The following is a 15687-nucleotide window of genomic DNA, read 5'->3' on the forward strand; positions in this document are numbered from 1 at the left end:
ACATTGCCTAGGCACTTGCATCTGCATTCCTTAAATACTTGATATTCACCTCACCTTCAGCCCCACACTTCTCATTTACCATAATTTATTTGAATATCTGTCTCCCCCTCTAGCCAGGAAGCTTGTTGTAAGCCGGGAGCTTGTCTACCAACTCTGTTGTGTTATACTCTCCCGAGTGCTTAATTCAGGCCCCTGTACACAGGATGCTCTCAGTAAATACCATCGAGTGATTCATAAATATTAGAAAGAATTGAATATAAATAGACCTCTGTGGATTTGGTTCCTGCGCTGATTGGGTAGGCCAAAGGAAACTTCACAAAAGCGAGATCATTCCGAGTTATAATTGGCACTGTCCTTTTGCACACTCCTGCCCTGACTTTGTGGTAAATATGGTTTTTAGCCCAGCATACCAGAGTACAGAGCGATGATATGCTGCCGGGAAAGGCATGTATTTCATCAACTGGGCTCCATTTGTGGAAAGGAATAACTACTTTCCATTCATTTAACAGAGTGTGTTAGTGGAGGAAAGAACATTCGTGAATCTGCTGCAGTTTATAAAGAAGATTTATATGCATACTCCTGAATTTGCCTGCCTTGTCTTACATTGTTGCTGTGGAGTAACATTGTTTTAAAAAGAGTAAAACTGAAGAGAAAAGCACTTATACGCATATGTGTATCCCCAATTAAATCTAAACCCTTGGAATTGGGACAGATTCAGGATAGCTGCTAATAAAAATCTTTATTTTGCTCTCTGGTGGTTAATATGGTTCCTTCTAACTCCTAACTCCTGATAAATTAAAAAGTACTTCAGCATTAACAATTCCAATTATGGCCATTTATCGTTCTCAGCATTTGACTATATGTTGTCATTTAAGTAGGATGTATTTGATGAAAGTGCAAATAAATGAATTCTTAGGCAAGAGATGACTTGGTTTGTGTACTGCTGCTCTAAAGAAGAAAAAGTCAGTGAAGCTAATCATTCCTACCTTGTGCCAGACTTGTAAATTTTCTGCCAGTAATGAGGCGTGCTGTAGCTGGAATCATTTACAAAGGGTTGAAAGTCATACTCATTAAGGAACCCAGGAAAGAACCGCTGAGAATTTCTAACTGAAAAACAGAAAATTGCAAGCTTTGGTCTATGGGTAATTTGCCTCAAAGTTATAGGCAAAACCTCTTTTACTTGATATTTTACAGGAATAAATGTCTGTAGTCTTATAAAGAAGAGTTGTTTACTTGTGTAAAAAGTATTCAATTACCACAAGCCATTTGCAAAAATGTTCTAAATCTATTGACTAAAACCACCATTATCAGAAAATAAGACCTTTTTCAAATGGGAAAACAGTTTTGTGGAACCATAATTTTCAAGATAATTTTTAGAGAGAGAAAAATAATAGTCTCTCCCTCAAGAGATCCTTAATGAGATTCTAGCTAAGTAGAGCCAAGATCAGCAGAAAAGAAGGTAGAGGATCCCCCACAGGCTGTATCTGCTGGTACTGAATGGCGCCGACCTGTCACAGAGAAACGTTGGCTCAGGATGCAAGGAAAATGTGGAAAGGACTGTAGCTCCAGTTAGGACTTTACACTGCTTTGCTGTGGGAATTTCCATGTTAAGAAGCTCCTGGATTTCTTCAATTTTTTTTTTCCTCACCTCACCCTCCACTTTGACAGCTCCACTGTAGCTGGTTCTCAGAGCTACAGTAGCCTCGGTGAAAATGTAATAGTGGAAAAGTGATATGGAATAGGTCAAGGTCTACCTCACTACCAACCAACCCCTACCTGATTTCCTACCATCACGTCTGAGGAAACCTTTGTGGAAGGCCCAGTGTGAGGGGTCAGGGTGGGAAGAGTTTTTTAGTGCGGGTGGAAATCTTACTTTTTTTTTAATGGCATTTATTAAGCGCTTACTATGTGCAAAGCACTGTTCTAAGCGCTGGGGAGGTTACAGGGTGATCGGGTTGTCCCACAGGGGGCTCACAGTCTTCATCCCCATTTTACAGACGAGGGAACTGAGGCACAGAGAAGTTAAGTGACTTGCCCAAAGTCACTTGTGCTGGTGTCAGTTTGGCACACACTTGCCTACCGCCTGCTAAGAGCTGAGTACTAATCAATCAATCAATCAATCGTATTTATTGAGCGCTTACTGTGTGCAGAGCACTGTACTAAGCGCTTGGGAAGTACAAGTTGGCAACATATAGAGACTGTCCCTACCCAACAGTGGGCTCATAGTCTAGAAGGTGCTAAGTACTGTAGAGAAGCAGCCTGGTTTAGTGGAAAGAGCACGGGCTCGGAAGTCAGACATTGTGAGTTCTAATCCCGGCCCCACCACTTATCAGCTGTGTGACTTTGAGCAAGTTACTTTACTTCTCTGTGCCTCAGTTACCTCATCTGGAAAATGGGAATTAAGACCGTGAGCCCCACCTGGGACAACCTGATAACCCCCCGTGCTTAGAACAGTGCTTGGCACATAGTAAGTGCTAGCAAATATCATTATTATTATTATTCTAAACACTTGGGAGAGTGCAACAGTAGCAAACCAGTAACAGTAGAGAAGCAGTTTGGCCTAGGGGACAGAGCATGGTTCTGGGAGTCAGAATGACTTGGGTTCTAATCCTGGCTCTGCCACTTGTCTGCTCTGTGACCTTGAGCAAGTCACTTCACTTCTCTCTGCCTCAGTTCCCTCAGGGAATAAAATGCATTTTCCCTGACCCCAAGCTGCTTAGAATCTAATGGTGAGGTGGGAAAACAATGATTTACAGGGATCCCCACTTGAAGAGAGGGAAAAGTGACATGAAGAAACCACGGTAAAAATTCCAGCTCAGGATATAGAAGACCTGAATCAGTGTTTTAGGGGTTTTGAGTTTTTAAAGACCGTGGGTGACCAAACTGCGACTCCCCTTAACGTGTGGCTCGCAGTGCTATAGCCTAGTTAATATATATCCCAGGTGGCTTCTTTTTCGCTGGGGGGCAGGGGGAGGTGGGCATAGCATAGCCACCTTTACAGATGCAGGCTCTGGAGGAGTGTGTCACACCCTCCCAGCCCCTGCCTTTGATGCCTTTGGAAGGAGGAGGGGAGTTCAGGAGCTGTGAGGGGACTGAAGAAATTTAAGTAGATAATGCAGGATGGGGAGGGCAAGTAAGGACGGGCTACCTCCACCGGCCTAAATGAACCAGGTGACCCAGGACACAGCAGTAGCAACTGCCACACCTGGGTGATGGCAGGAGTAAACCTGAATTCATCATCCCCACTACAACCACCAGTGCCCTCGCCACTGTCTCCTCATCTAAAGATCATCATCATCAATCGTATTTATTGAGCGCTTTCTATGTGCAGAGCACTGTACTAAGTGCTTGGGAAGTACAAATTGGCAACATATAGAGACAGTCCCTACCCAACAGTGGGCTCACAGTCTAAAGATCTGTCTTGCCCCCGCCATGTGGTGTTCCTGGCAAGTTTCCCCTCGAGCTGTGAGGAGACAGGCCTCCCACCCAGGTCTCTGAGCACCCCCGGCTCACCCAGGCAGCAGTCTGACCCCGTCAGTCTGTCCCCGAAAGGGGACGGGCGCGACTGGGCCGCTCAACCCAAGAGGAGGAGGACCTGGTGAGGAATAGTCATTATCCCTGCCTGGCCGGCGGCTCCCACCTGAGCAGCCACCCACCCTCTGCCCCAAAGCGCCGCTTCCCAACCACTTTTAATCCGCTCTGTCAGCCATTCTCTGCTTTGGGTTTGCAGCTCTTCAGTTCAGGAGGCTTGGCTTGCCCTGTTACAGAAATAGATATTTACAGTGGAAGCAGTGCTAATACATTACCTGGTCCAGCCCGGTGTTTTATATCTGACCGGGGTAATAGGCTGTTCGGAAGAGGTTTTAAGGATCTAGCATCCCCAATATTTTCCCTCTATATCATTAATCCCCGCAGTAACCATTATGAGTCTCTCGTCCGTGAATTGATGAAAACCACTCTGGAACTTACTGGTATTATTATGCCAAAACTAATGCTTACGGTTCTGAGTCATTTCCCCCCTTACTTGTGTGTGTTGTTATATGTCTTCATCTTTTTCCAAAGTAGCATAAAATATGAAGGCAGTACATTCAGCACCAACGAGGGAAGCATAAAGATACTCAAGGATATCATGGGCAGTTTTGCAGCTCCGAAACCACATGCCTCTCCTGGCAAAGACTATAACAGATCCCAGTGGTTGCCCCCAAAGGATCAGAGTTGCCATGCTGCCACCCCCTTTTCTACCCCATTCTATCTCCTCCTGGCCACACCTTGCATATTGTGTTCCTAAGGTCTTATTTTAATTGATCTAAAATGTGCCTCTTTTTATTAATATTGTTAGTGGTGGGTTACCCTAAGCTACATTTTTTAAAACAAAATCAGACTTCCAGCTTGGCGTCCGCTGGAGGATTCACACTTCAATAGAACTTTGACCGTACCTGAAATGAATGTAGTATTTTGGGTGTTGACCCCACTGAGCTTTTCTGTAAAGCTTTGAATGCAAAGTGAAATGATTGGCAGTCAGTGCTCAGGAGAGAGCTTCTAATGCAGGAGGAAAGTTGTTTCAAGTCAAGTATGAAGAGCAATGGTAATTTAAAGAAGGAAAATGTTCCAGCCTCTTGCCTGCGGTAGTCGCCTTTCTAACGAGGGTTTTCTGTTTCTGACCCATAAGCCAAATAGACTGACAGTTATATACATTGTAGCAAAGGAAGGCTAGATCTCTAATTTTACATCTGGTTCAATATCTGGTTCTGGTAGAATAACTATAAAGAACAAGTTGAGTAATCAGTAGTATTTTAGAGTTGTTACCCTGGGGTGGTAAAATTTTCACCTCTGTATTTTTAGCCTGCCATAGTTACCTGTAGGTCACTGGATGTTATCTGTACAATCCAGTAACTGTCCTATTTGTCGCAAAGAATAGCACGGGCCTGGGAATCAGAGGACATGGTTTCTAATCCCCACATGTCTGCTGTGTGACCATAGGCAAGTCACTTCACTTCTCTGTGCCTCAGTTACCTCATCTGTAAAATGGGGATTAAGATGGTGAACCCTCTGTGGGACAGGAACTGTGTCCTACCTCATTACTCTGTATCTACACTAGCACTTAGAACAGTGCTTGTCACATAGTAAGCACTTAACAAATACCCCAATTAAAGAATCTTCATGAATGACCTTTGGCACACAGCTTTCCGCTCCTCATGACCCTCCACTGGCTTCTCATGGTCCAAAGTGTGGGATTTAAAAACAGTAAAGAATCTGAATGGGAATATTTTCTTGCCAGTGCTGTGGAGGTTTTTTCATCCTTTTCATATCAAGTTAGAATAATTCTTTAAGAAGAAAAACAAAAAAACCCAGGAATGTCATGAAGACATTTGAAATGAGAATCACCAGGAATGGAATTGAGTCCTCTTGATAGCTACAGATAGGATGTGTGACATTGGCCAAATTGATATTAGTGATTGTTGGAGAGTTTGTCTTAAGTATGTTTCTTAACAGTACAAGTGGAAGCATCCTTTTTTCCCATCCAGTACAAGGGAGATGGACAACTAGTTCTTCTCGACATATTTTTTTTTAGATTGGCTCAACTCCATTTGTTGAATCATTAAAGCTGGCTGTTTCCTGGGAAGCATATTTCCTGTGTTTTGGAAGGCTCTCTCTGACAATAAAAATATAAAGAAGTCCATTACGTGAACTATAAGAAAATGAGCTATTATGCAGGGAACTCAGAAGACTAGACAGGGGGGTCAGTCCTCAAATCAGTGACTCTTTGAAATTTTTACTTGGGTAAAATTGAGCAAAATTATATTATTCCCTCTGGTGTTCATCTGTATGTAAGCTGATGGGGCTTCTGAAATATTTCATGGGCTTTAATATTGGTTCTGAATGTAGAAAGGCAGTGTAACCTGAAGACAGTTGTGGTTGTTAATGGATCGTATTAGCTGGAAGCTATAAAATGATCCAAGGACTCTGTTAATGTTGGAATAATAATTTACCAAGACAATTACCACATGCTGGAATTTTTTTGCAGCTGTAATTCAATGTTATTAATAATGAATAAAATTGCAATTTTCTCAGGTTGCTGGGGGCAGTGGGGAATTATTTCGATGAATATTTCAGCACATTATTTTAATCATAGTTCCACAAAATTCAAGTGGGCAATATTTTATATTTCTAAATTCAGTCTGCTAAGGGACCAGAGTCATTAAATTGCAAACTATTTGCACTGAGGTCCATGCTTTGATTTACAAGCCTTGTTAAAAACACTGTGAAAGAAAGCAAGCTGTGCCATTAATACTTGTAATTTGATGCTGCATTTGTTAATGGGCTTGTGATGATTAATGTTTTTAGCTGTTAGAAGAACATTTTGAGGCAAGGGTGAGCTTTCTAATGCCTGAATATCAAAACAAAAATGTGTTGACCTTGAAAGATTTTACTTGTTTGTGTATATGCATACATGTGTGCACATGAATTCAGGTGAGCGAATATATATGTTCTGTTTCTTAAAAATATTAATAAAATGAAAAAGCTACCAGCTATCTTGAGAAAAGGCTTCATTTTCAAGTGGCACCTAAGTACTGCATTGATTTTTCATTGTTTTTCTTCTGTTTTCTTAGCCAATTGCATGATTTTTGGCGTTTGGATTATTGGGAAGATGATCTCCGCCGACGGAGGAGATTTGTTCGCAATGCATTTGGATCTACCCACGCCGAAGCCTTGCTCAAAGCTGCAGTGGAATATGGTCAGTACCAAATTATAGTTTTTCAGAAATTTCTACTTCGTTATAGCCCTTTAATATTTTATGCTTCACCATGGCTAAAGAATTAGCCCTGGGGAAAAAAGCCTGGAAGACATTTTACCTGTTTATTCTTCTACCCCATACATCAAGACCGCTATTTTCTGGCAGTAGATAACCATACAGGAATTCCTTTAGAGCCTCTCAGCACCTCTCTTTAGCGGGTCAGAGGAATTAACTCCATTGATTGTTATCAAATACTTCTCTACTATATCCTTTTCTCAAAGACTGAGAGACAGAAACCAGAAGTGAAATCTTGGTCTCGGTCAGTGGCGATTCTATGCACCATTGCTGCTGCCAAGACACCAAGCTGTGAAGCATTACCACTTAGAGCACGAGCCTGGGAGTTAGAAGGACCTGGGTTCTAATCCCGGCTCGGCTACATGTCTGCTGTGTGACCTTGGGCAAGTCACTTCACTTCTGGGCCTCAGTTACCTCATCTGTAAGATCGGGTGAGCCCCGTGTGGGACAGGTACTCTGTCCAACCTGATTAACTTTAAAATAATGTTTGGCACATAGTAAGGGCTTAACAAGTACTATTATTATTTTTATTATTATCACTTAAAACAGTGAATCTGAAGGGAAGGTAAACATACTTAGAGTAAGTAAACATACTTAAACATACATAGAGAAGCAGCGTGGCTCAGTGGAAAAAGCATGGGCTTTGGAGTCAGAGGTCATGGGTTCAAATCCAGGCTCTGCCACATGTCTGCTGTGTGACCTTGGGCAAGTCACTTAACTTCTCTGAGCCTCAGTTACCTCATTTGTAAAATGGGGATTGACTGTGAGCCCTACTTGGGACAACTTGATCCTCTTGTAACCCCCCAGCGCTTAGAACAGTGCTTTGCACATAGTAAGTGCTTAACAAATGCCATTATTATTATTATTATTATTATACTTGGTGATTTTAGCCCAAAATTTGGATTGTGGGGCCAATACTGGAATCTGGATGGATGAGCACTGCTTGTCAAGTCCATTTGAAGAATAGTCTACTTATAAAAGCAGTAATTAGATTTATTGAATATCCCTAGAAGACAGTACTAAGCAAATGAGAGAGCAACAGAAGCAAGAAACACAGTCCCCAAGGAGCATTAGAATGAAGTTGGGTAGAGGCATTTATTAAGCAGCTTAATATGTGCTAAGCATTGAGGTAATTACAAGATGTTTAGCTCAGACACCACCCTGTCTGCCTTGGGGAGGGAGGGCGGGGGCCACTGTTTAAAATAGGGTACCTGGAACAAGAAGAGTGAGCTGTGAAGAACAATAGATGACAAACTGAACAATTCAGAAAAACACTGTCAAACCAGTGTGAGCCCCATGTGGGACAACCTGATCACCTTATATCCCCCCCAGTGCTTAGACTAGTGCTTGGCACATAGCGCTTAACAAATACCATTACTATTATTATTATTCATTTCTCTGCACCTCAGTTCCCTCATCTGTCAAATGGGGAGGAAGACTGTGAGCCCCCCGTGGGACAACCTCATCACCTTGTATCCCCCCAGCGCTTAGAACAGTGCTTTGCACGTAGTAAGCGCTTAACAAATACTATTATTATTATTATTATTATTATTATTATTAAGTAGCTAAATGGACCGTGGAGCAGGCAGCGCTCATCTCCAGGCAAACAGTCTTTGATTACCAAGCGCCTCAGTGATCCAGCAGCTGTCAAGGCGGGCCCCAGGTCTGTGGGGGTTTGGGGCTCCAGTGGGTGGCTGATCCGGTCCTGGGAGACCCCACAGATCCCAGAATTCCTGATCTTCGAGGGACGTGCCCTAGTGGGAAGAGCCCCAACCTGGGAGTTGGAGGACCAGGGTTCTAATCCCAGTTCTGCCGCTTGCTTGCTGTGTGTTCTTGGAAAAGTCCCTTAATTTCTCTGTGCCTCATCTACTAAACAGGGATTCAATACCTGTTCTCTCTCCTGCTTAGGCTCCGAGTCCCATGTGGGACAGGGTCTGTGTCCGACCTGATCATCTTGTATCTACCCCGGTGCTTAGTACAGTGCTTGGCACATAGTATGGACTTAGTACCATAATCAGTAGTAGTAGTATTGGTTTCTGTCTCTATCCCTTGCTACTGCAGGAAAAGGAGCAAAAGGCTGTGGTGGTTGGTTTCAGATGATAAATTAAGCCTTTTTAGTACCTGATTGACTCTCCTTGCTCAGGGACCAATTAACCTTAAAGCCACCACTGTCCTAATTGTGGCATTTACAGTTCTGGTTATAATTTGAAAGACATCGGGTTGTTTTTTTTTTTTTAGTCTAATGAAAATGAGATCAATAGCATCATCTTCAAATACAAAGGACAGTTATGTGTCCTTATTTTATAGGCTATTTACCACACTTTAAAACTAGCTATAATTCTAAATTCTGGAATGTTTGCCCATCTTCTAACCATTGCTGAACGTTTAATTTCCTTAATATGATGTGTTAGGCCTTTTGAGACCGTTTTACAGTACTTGACGCTGATTGCTTGGTGACAGAGTTCTAAATGATGTACTTGAGTAAGACTGGAAGTATCTTTGGGGTGGTTAAAAGGAAATTTTTGGTTTGAAATACTTTATATATTTGGGTGCAGTTAATGTTCTCTGGGAATACTTCAAAGAATGCCCTTAAATCGCACAGCCCATGAATTAAAACTTAAGAGATCAGAATTTTGCCCTTCTTTCAGATTTGCAATTTTCCTTCTGAAGTCTGTTACCGGTAAAATGATGAAAACAATATTCTGCCAACCCCCACAAACCAAGCACAGTGCCCAGATAAATCAGAGGACTAGTCCTTCTTGGGCAGTAGAAACTAGGGGTTCCCAAAGTCAAAGTTTCCCCCTTCTCAGGCATGCATCCCCCCCCTGAGCTTTACATGTGCCTGTCCCTCTCTGGGGCTACTGGGGCTTTTTAAAGGCCAGCATGTAATGGGTAGCCAACTGGTAGGCCATGGGAGAGAGTAATGTTAAGGAGTCCATCCTAGCTCCTTCCTAAGAGTGTATACGCTAGACTTCTGTTGGCTGTGGGCCCTGGACAGCTGCCAATTTGCCCATCGAACAGCTCCACTGACAGTTCCAGGAACCCCATAAACCCACAAAAGCAGTTATTGGAGAGGATGAAGACTTTCAAAAACGCATTTTTTTTGTTGCCACTTTGAAGTTAAGGACAGATTTTGTATATTTTAGTATAATGCCTATTGATAACACAAACCGCACTCAACTAGACAAGATCTGCCACCCACACCTGTCTCCAGTCTGGAACTCCTTCCCTCTTCAGATACATCCGCCAGACACCCACAACTCTTCCCATTTTCCAAGCCCTCCGAAAAGGCTTTCCACCTCTTCCAAAAGCGTTCCGGGATGAATTCCCAGCACCCCAGTCTCCTTTACCACTTGTGTATCTACACCCAATCTCTTCCCTTGAGTATATAGGTGCATTCAATTGTTCATTGCATTAATCTTTCAGCTATTGGGATTAAGACTGTGAGCCCCACGTGGGACAACCTGATCACCTTGTAACCTCCCCAGCGCTTAGAACAGTGCTTTGCACTTAGTAAGCGCTTAATAAGTGCCATTATTATTATTATTATTATTCAATTGTTCATTGCATTAATCTTTCAGCTATTTCATCCTGACATGCTCATGCTTCTACTTATAGCTTTCTTCTTCTTCTTCCTAATCTTATTTGCCTATTTTCCCCCATCTCATTGGAAGCCTCTTGAAGGCTGGAACCATGTCATTCGTTTCGGGTGTGCCCTCCCAAGCAAATGGTTGGCCACTCAATAAATACCACTGACAGATCAATTGATCATCTAGAAATGCAGTCTGCTTATCTGTGTTTCTAACTAGTGTGACAACTTAGGCTACTTTGGGGTCCTCTTAGTACGTGGCCTCACCCAAAAACTGGGGCACTCCCAGGAGCCCTGCTCGTGACAGCAGGCTCCGGGATCACCCCACACCGCGTAGCATGGAGGTTTTTGCAAGAATTATAAGATGTTCAAGTAAAACAGGTTGGTTTTATCTTGATGTATTTACACTTCTGAGATTTTCTCCAGTAGATTTTAAAATCAAAACTTCTGATTGACCTTTTTCTGTAGGAAAACATCCTTAGCACTGATGTTATTTTTCCCTCTTGGTGATTCTAATGAGTTGAATAATTTATGAGATTGTCATGTGAAAAGGATTTGGTGCAACTTCCATGTACTTTCAGCCACTAGTGCAGAATGTGATTAATGAAATGCTGGAGGCATGTAATTTTTTTCCATAATGCTTAATTTTCTTTTTTATTTTATATTGATATTATGCTTAATAGTAGCATTCCACAGAGCTAGTAATTCCTATGATTAAAAAGAATCTCACGATTCACAGGGATATAAGAAAAATTATTTTGAAAACTCATAAACTCTACATTTTACATTGGGCAAATGGAAAATTATCTGACCCGAAAGTTTTTTTTTAAATTTCTTTATGAGAAATTAAAATGACTATTTGTATATTTGTTTTTTGTTATTTACCACATAAGTATGGCATAGAATCCCTGGTTCAGAAGGCCACATTTTGGCTAATAGAAGGATAGTGAAAAATATTCCTTAGTTTTTGTTATCTCCTTTGACTGTCATTTATCGTTTAGAGGGTTTTTTCATAAATATTGCAGGAGAGGAGTGTTTAGTCAAAGCCTAAGACTCCAAGCTCAGCAGTGATCAAAGGCTTCAACTTAAATAGGTCTGATCAGGCATTGCAGATGAAGGCAGGTGGCTTCAGCCCAGTAAAAAAACAGAGCAAAGATGACAAAATTAATCAGTCCTTTCTTCTGCAGTAAATAATAGGGGGTGCTGAGGACAGCCTATGAGGGAGTTTTTAGGTTCCTCAGAGATGTCTGCTTAATACCTGATTTATCTAAGCTTATGTAGCCGTCTAGATCGGACCTTGTTTAATAAAAACACCCACTCGCCCACTAACCTGGAATGAAATCAGTGTTGATGGTGGATATGTGGATACTGTAATAATGTCATGTTTTCAGACATCAGGAAAAGGCAAGTCTTTGTAGTAGAAAATGGGATTTTTGGCTGGGTACCTTTTTGAGGAAACCAATATAAAAATGGTAGGTAAAAGGAAACAGATTTATACTGACAGTTGCACTATGCCTGCTCATTGCTAAAAAACCATCACCAGTTAAACTTATTGAAAACTCCAAAACCATCACCAGTTAAACTTATTGAAAACTCCTCAGGATGCTGGCATAAAAGAACCAACTTGCTAAATCCATCCATCATATGTATTGAAGTGCTTACTGTATGCAGGGCACTGTACAAAGCGCTTGGGAGAAATCAACACTAAGAGACTTTGAGTACCATCATATCCAAGTTTAAAAAAAAAATATTTAATCATCCAGCTGTTTCTAGTATACCAACTTTTTTAGGAGACTTCAATAAATGGAAGTGGTAATCAATTTTCAGCCCCACATTTGAGCTTGTATTGGATCGACTGGTAGCTGCAATTTAAAAAAAAATTTTTTTCAAGAAATTCTCAAGTAATGATTAGTTTTCTTGCTCTTTTTAATCCCCAGGCTTGTTAAATGCTTTTGATACCAGGGCTATATTTCACCAAAGTGTTCATAATCAATTGAAATATCTTTGGATGTGTTATGCTAATCATAAACTTCAAAACAAGTTCTTTTTTTAAAAAAGTATATGTTATTACCATCACCAACAATGAATGACTTAGGCAGAGTAACTCAGTAATGATGTTGACTGGTTATTGGAAACTCTTGTGCAGATGTCAGGAGATACTAACCAATGAGCTTATTCCCCAGGCCTGGGAAAAGAAAACAGATTAAGATAGTCTTGAAGGAACTTTGAGAGGAGAGGTGGAAAATCTGTAGAGAGTCAGCAGAACTGAGCTCTCCTCAGTTCTCTCTCTCACCATCTCTGCTGCCTCCCCTTTTTCCCCCCTTTATGTCCCCCAGGCCAGCGTATTCATTCCTTCAATCACATTTGAGTGCTTTTTTGTACAGAGCACTGTACTAAATGCTTGGGAAAGTACACTTCAACAATAAACAGTGGCATTCCCTGCCCACAACGAGCTTGCAGTCTCGAATGAGGGAGACAGACGTCAATACAAGTAAATACAATTACAAATATATATAGATATCTATCTATATCTATCTATATAGATAGATAGATATAGATAGATATCTATATAAAAGTGCTGTAGGGCTGGTGGGGGGTGGTGGGGGGAAGAGCAAAGGGAACAAGTTAGGGCGATGCAGAAGGGAGTGGGAGATGAGGTGATGGCTCCCCACTACGGCCAGCACCCTCCCTTCAGTGGGCTCTGATTAATAACTTCGTCAAATTATGTCTAATTGAACTAGAAGTAATATCAACAGAATAAACTGAGTGTTTGCCACTGTAGTCCCAGAGATTATCTCGAGAATACAAAGAAAAATAGTTAGGGAATTTGTTAAGCGCTTACTACGTGCCAAGCACTGTTCTAAACACTGGGCTAGATACAGGATAATCAGGTTGTCCCAAGTGGGGATCTCAGTCTTAATCCTCATTTTATAGATGAGGTAACTGAGGCACAGAGAAGTTAAAGGTCAAGTTAAAGGCCCAAGGTCACGCAGCAGACAAGTGGTGGAGCCGGGATTAGAACCCACATCTTCTGACTCCGTAGACTGTGCTCTTTCCACCAAGCCATGCTGCTTCTCTCAGCTATCCACCCTGTGCTTGGAAGTGCATGGATAGAGCAGATGGTCTAAGGCCTTTGCTTGGAGGAGATCGTGGAACAGGCTTAAGATGAAATAACCCCAAATTAGGTCATCGTAGCCTCCCTTACCCCAGGCGTAGTGTAAGGAGAGAGAAAACTTCCTCAACACATGGTAAACTTCTTCTAGCAGAGACTCAGGCCGGAACAGAATAGGGTACAGGGAAGCGTCATCCAGCAGGAGTCAAAACAGAAAAGAAAACTGATGCTTCCTTGAATGGTATCCACAAGGAAAATTCAGCTCAGCCCAATTTTGGGGAGCTCTTCCACTATTGACTGCTGAGTCAAACTCCTCCCAGCAGGTTCCAGTGGCCTTTAGGAAATATAAGCAAACCAGTCCCTTTGCTCCCCGGATCTTATAGGTTTTTTGTTTTTGTTTATTTTGTTTTTGTACTTTCCTCCCCTGCATTTTCCGTGCTAGCTTTAAACAGGACCTGTCTGAAAGGGTTTTATAGGTCATTTCTCTGACTGTACACTAGTAATCATAATAGCATTTGTTAAGCACTTACTATGTGCCAAATACTGTGGTAGATGCAAGTTAGACCAGACACAGTCCCTATCCTTCTTGGGGCTCACAGTCCAAGTTGGAGGGTGACCAGGTATTGAATCTGCATTTTACAGTTGAGGAAACTGAGTCAAAATAAAGTGACTTACCCAGGGTCACCCAGCAAGCACGTGGCAGAGCCAGGATAAAGACCCAAGTCCTCTGACTCTCAGGCCTGTGCTCTTTCCACTAGGCCATGCTGCTTCCCATATAGCACTCTTGCCTTTCATTTTTCCTGTTTTTAAATTTAGTTAAATGAACATGGGGCCTAATGCGAGAGGCAGTTTCTTCATACAGATATTTGGAACATGTGGAGAAACTGAGTCATCCCACCCCACCGAGTCTGGGAAGACTGTGACCGTTAGGTTGCATTTGAGTTAATTTGCCACATCAAAGTTTCTTTACATTTCCTTTCAAAACTAAGTATCCTCGCTGGATTGTAGGCTTCGTCACCAGATTTCCAACTAGGTTACAGGGGAAATACCTGCCCATATCAATCAGTCATATTTATTGAGCTCTTACTGTGTGTGGAGCACTGTATTAACCACATGGGAGAGTACAGTGTAATAATCCATGAAGGAATTCCAGGGAAAGTGCAGTCATTTGAAACTCTCATAACTTGCTTATTGTAAATATTGTAAATAGCAAGAACATTGTGTTTGAGGACAATCATAGAAAAAGTTTGGAGAAAAAATAGTGTTCTTCCAAAATAAACCAGAGGGAATGCTGCTTCTAGCATCTGGAGTATGTTGGTTGTTGTTGAGCCCCCCTGTCTGTTCACCTTCATGTGAAAAGTGATTGAAACACATCTCAGTATTACTAAAGATCCCGTTATATACATTAACAATGATAGCATCATCATAGTATGCAACCATAAAAGTAGATAAATGCTTCCAAAATCTATCATCCGTCAGATCAAAAATTGTTAATATTGGTGACATACATCAGCTTCCTAATGAGCCTGCTGGGCTTGTATTTTTGTTTTTGTTTGGTTTGGGGTTTTTTGTTTTTTGTTTTTACTTTGTCAGTCAATGCATCCATTCAGAGGCAGAATTCAGTGACAGCATTCGGTTTTTGGTTTTTATTGTAGTCACGGGGCAGGATGGTGTATATCATGTTCCTTCAAGCTTATTAGTCAGTGGTACTGCAAATTAAATTTTGCTCCGTAAGAATTTTCCCATTTCAAGTCTTTTTTGAGTTATTGAGAGCGTAATGTGTGCTAAACACTGTATTAAGTGCTTGGGAAAGTACACTGCACCAGAGTTGGTAGATATGATCCCTGCCTCTAAGAAGGTTACAGTGCAGGGGCTAGGCATTAAATCAGTGGTAGGGGAAATCAGAGAGTATAAGAATATTTACATTTGTATGGTGATGCTGGGGTAACTAACAAACTGCTTAAGAGGTATACAGCCAGGTTCAAGGGCAGGGCAGTAAGGGGAAATAAGGGCTTAGTCTAGGAAGCTCTCATTTTGTAGTTTTTATTTAATTGCTCTGTTTTATATTAAAACTAAAGATGGGGAATGTGGGTTTTTTTCCAATAAAACATGATAGTTTTAAGTGCTCCAACCTCAGAATTAATCAAATCTTACCAATCCCGTGAAATTTTCATC

The 15687-nt window shown here is 41.6% G+C and overlaps 1 protein-coding gene across 7 annotated transcripts in view; it reads left to right on the plus strand.

Annotated features, from left to right (window-relative positions):
• NBEA (neurobeachin) overlaps window positions 1-15687 on the plus strand; it is a 448073-nt gene that overhangs the window by 261491 nt on the left and 170895 nt on the right. For all 7 annotated transcript variants that reach the window (XM_038761708.1, XM_038761703.1, XM_038761704.1 and 4 more), the window contains one exon: window positions 6612-6736. In XM_038761708.1, the coding sequence (XP_038617636.1) occupies window positions 6612-6736 (125 nt within the window). The remainder of the gene's footprint in view (window positions 1-6611; window positions 6737-15687) is intronic.

This window comes from Tachyglossus aculeatus, chromosome 20 (genome assembly GCF_015852505.1).
Source record: "Tachyglossus aculeatus isolate mTacAcu1 chromosome 20, mTacAcu1.pri, whole genome shotgun sequence".
NCBI classification, from domain to species: domain Eukaryota; kingdom Metazoa; phylum Chordata; class Mammalia; order Monotremata; family Tachyglossidae; genus Tachyglossus; species Tachyglossus aculeatus.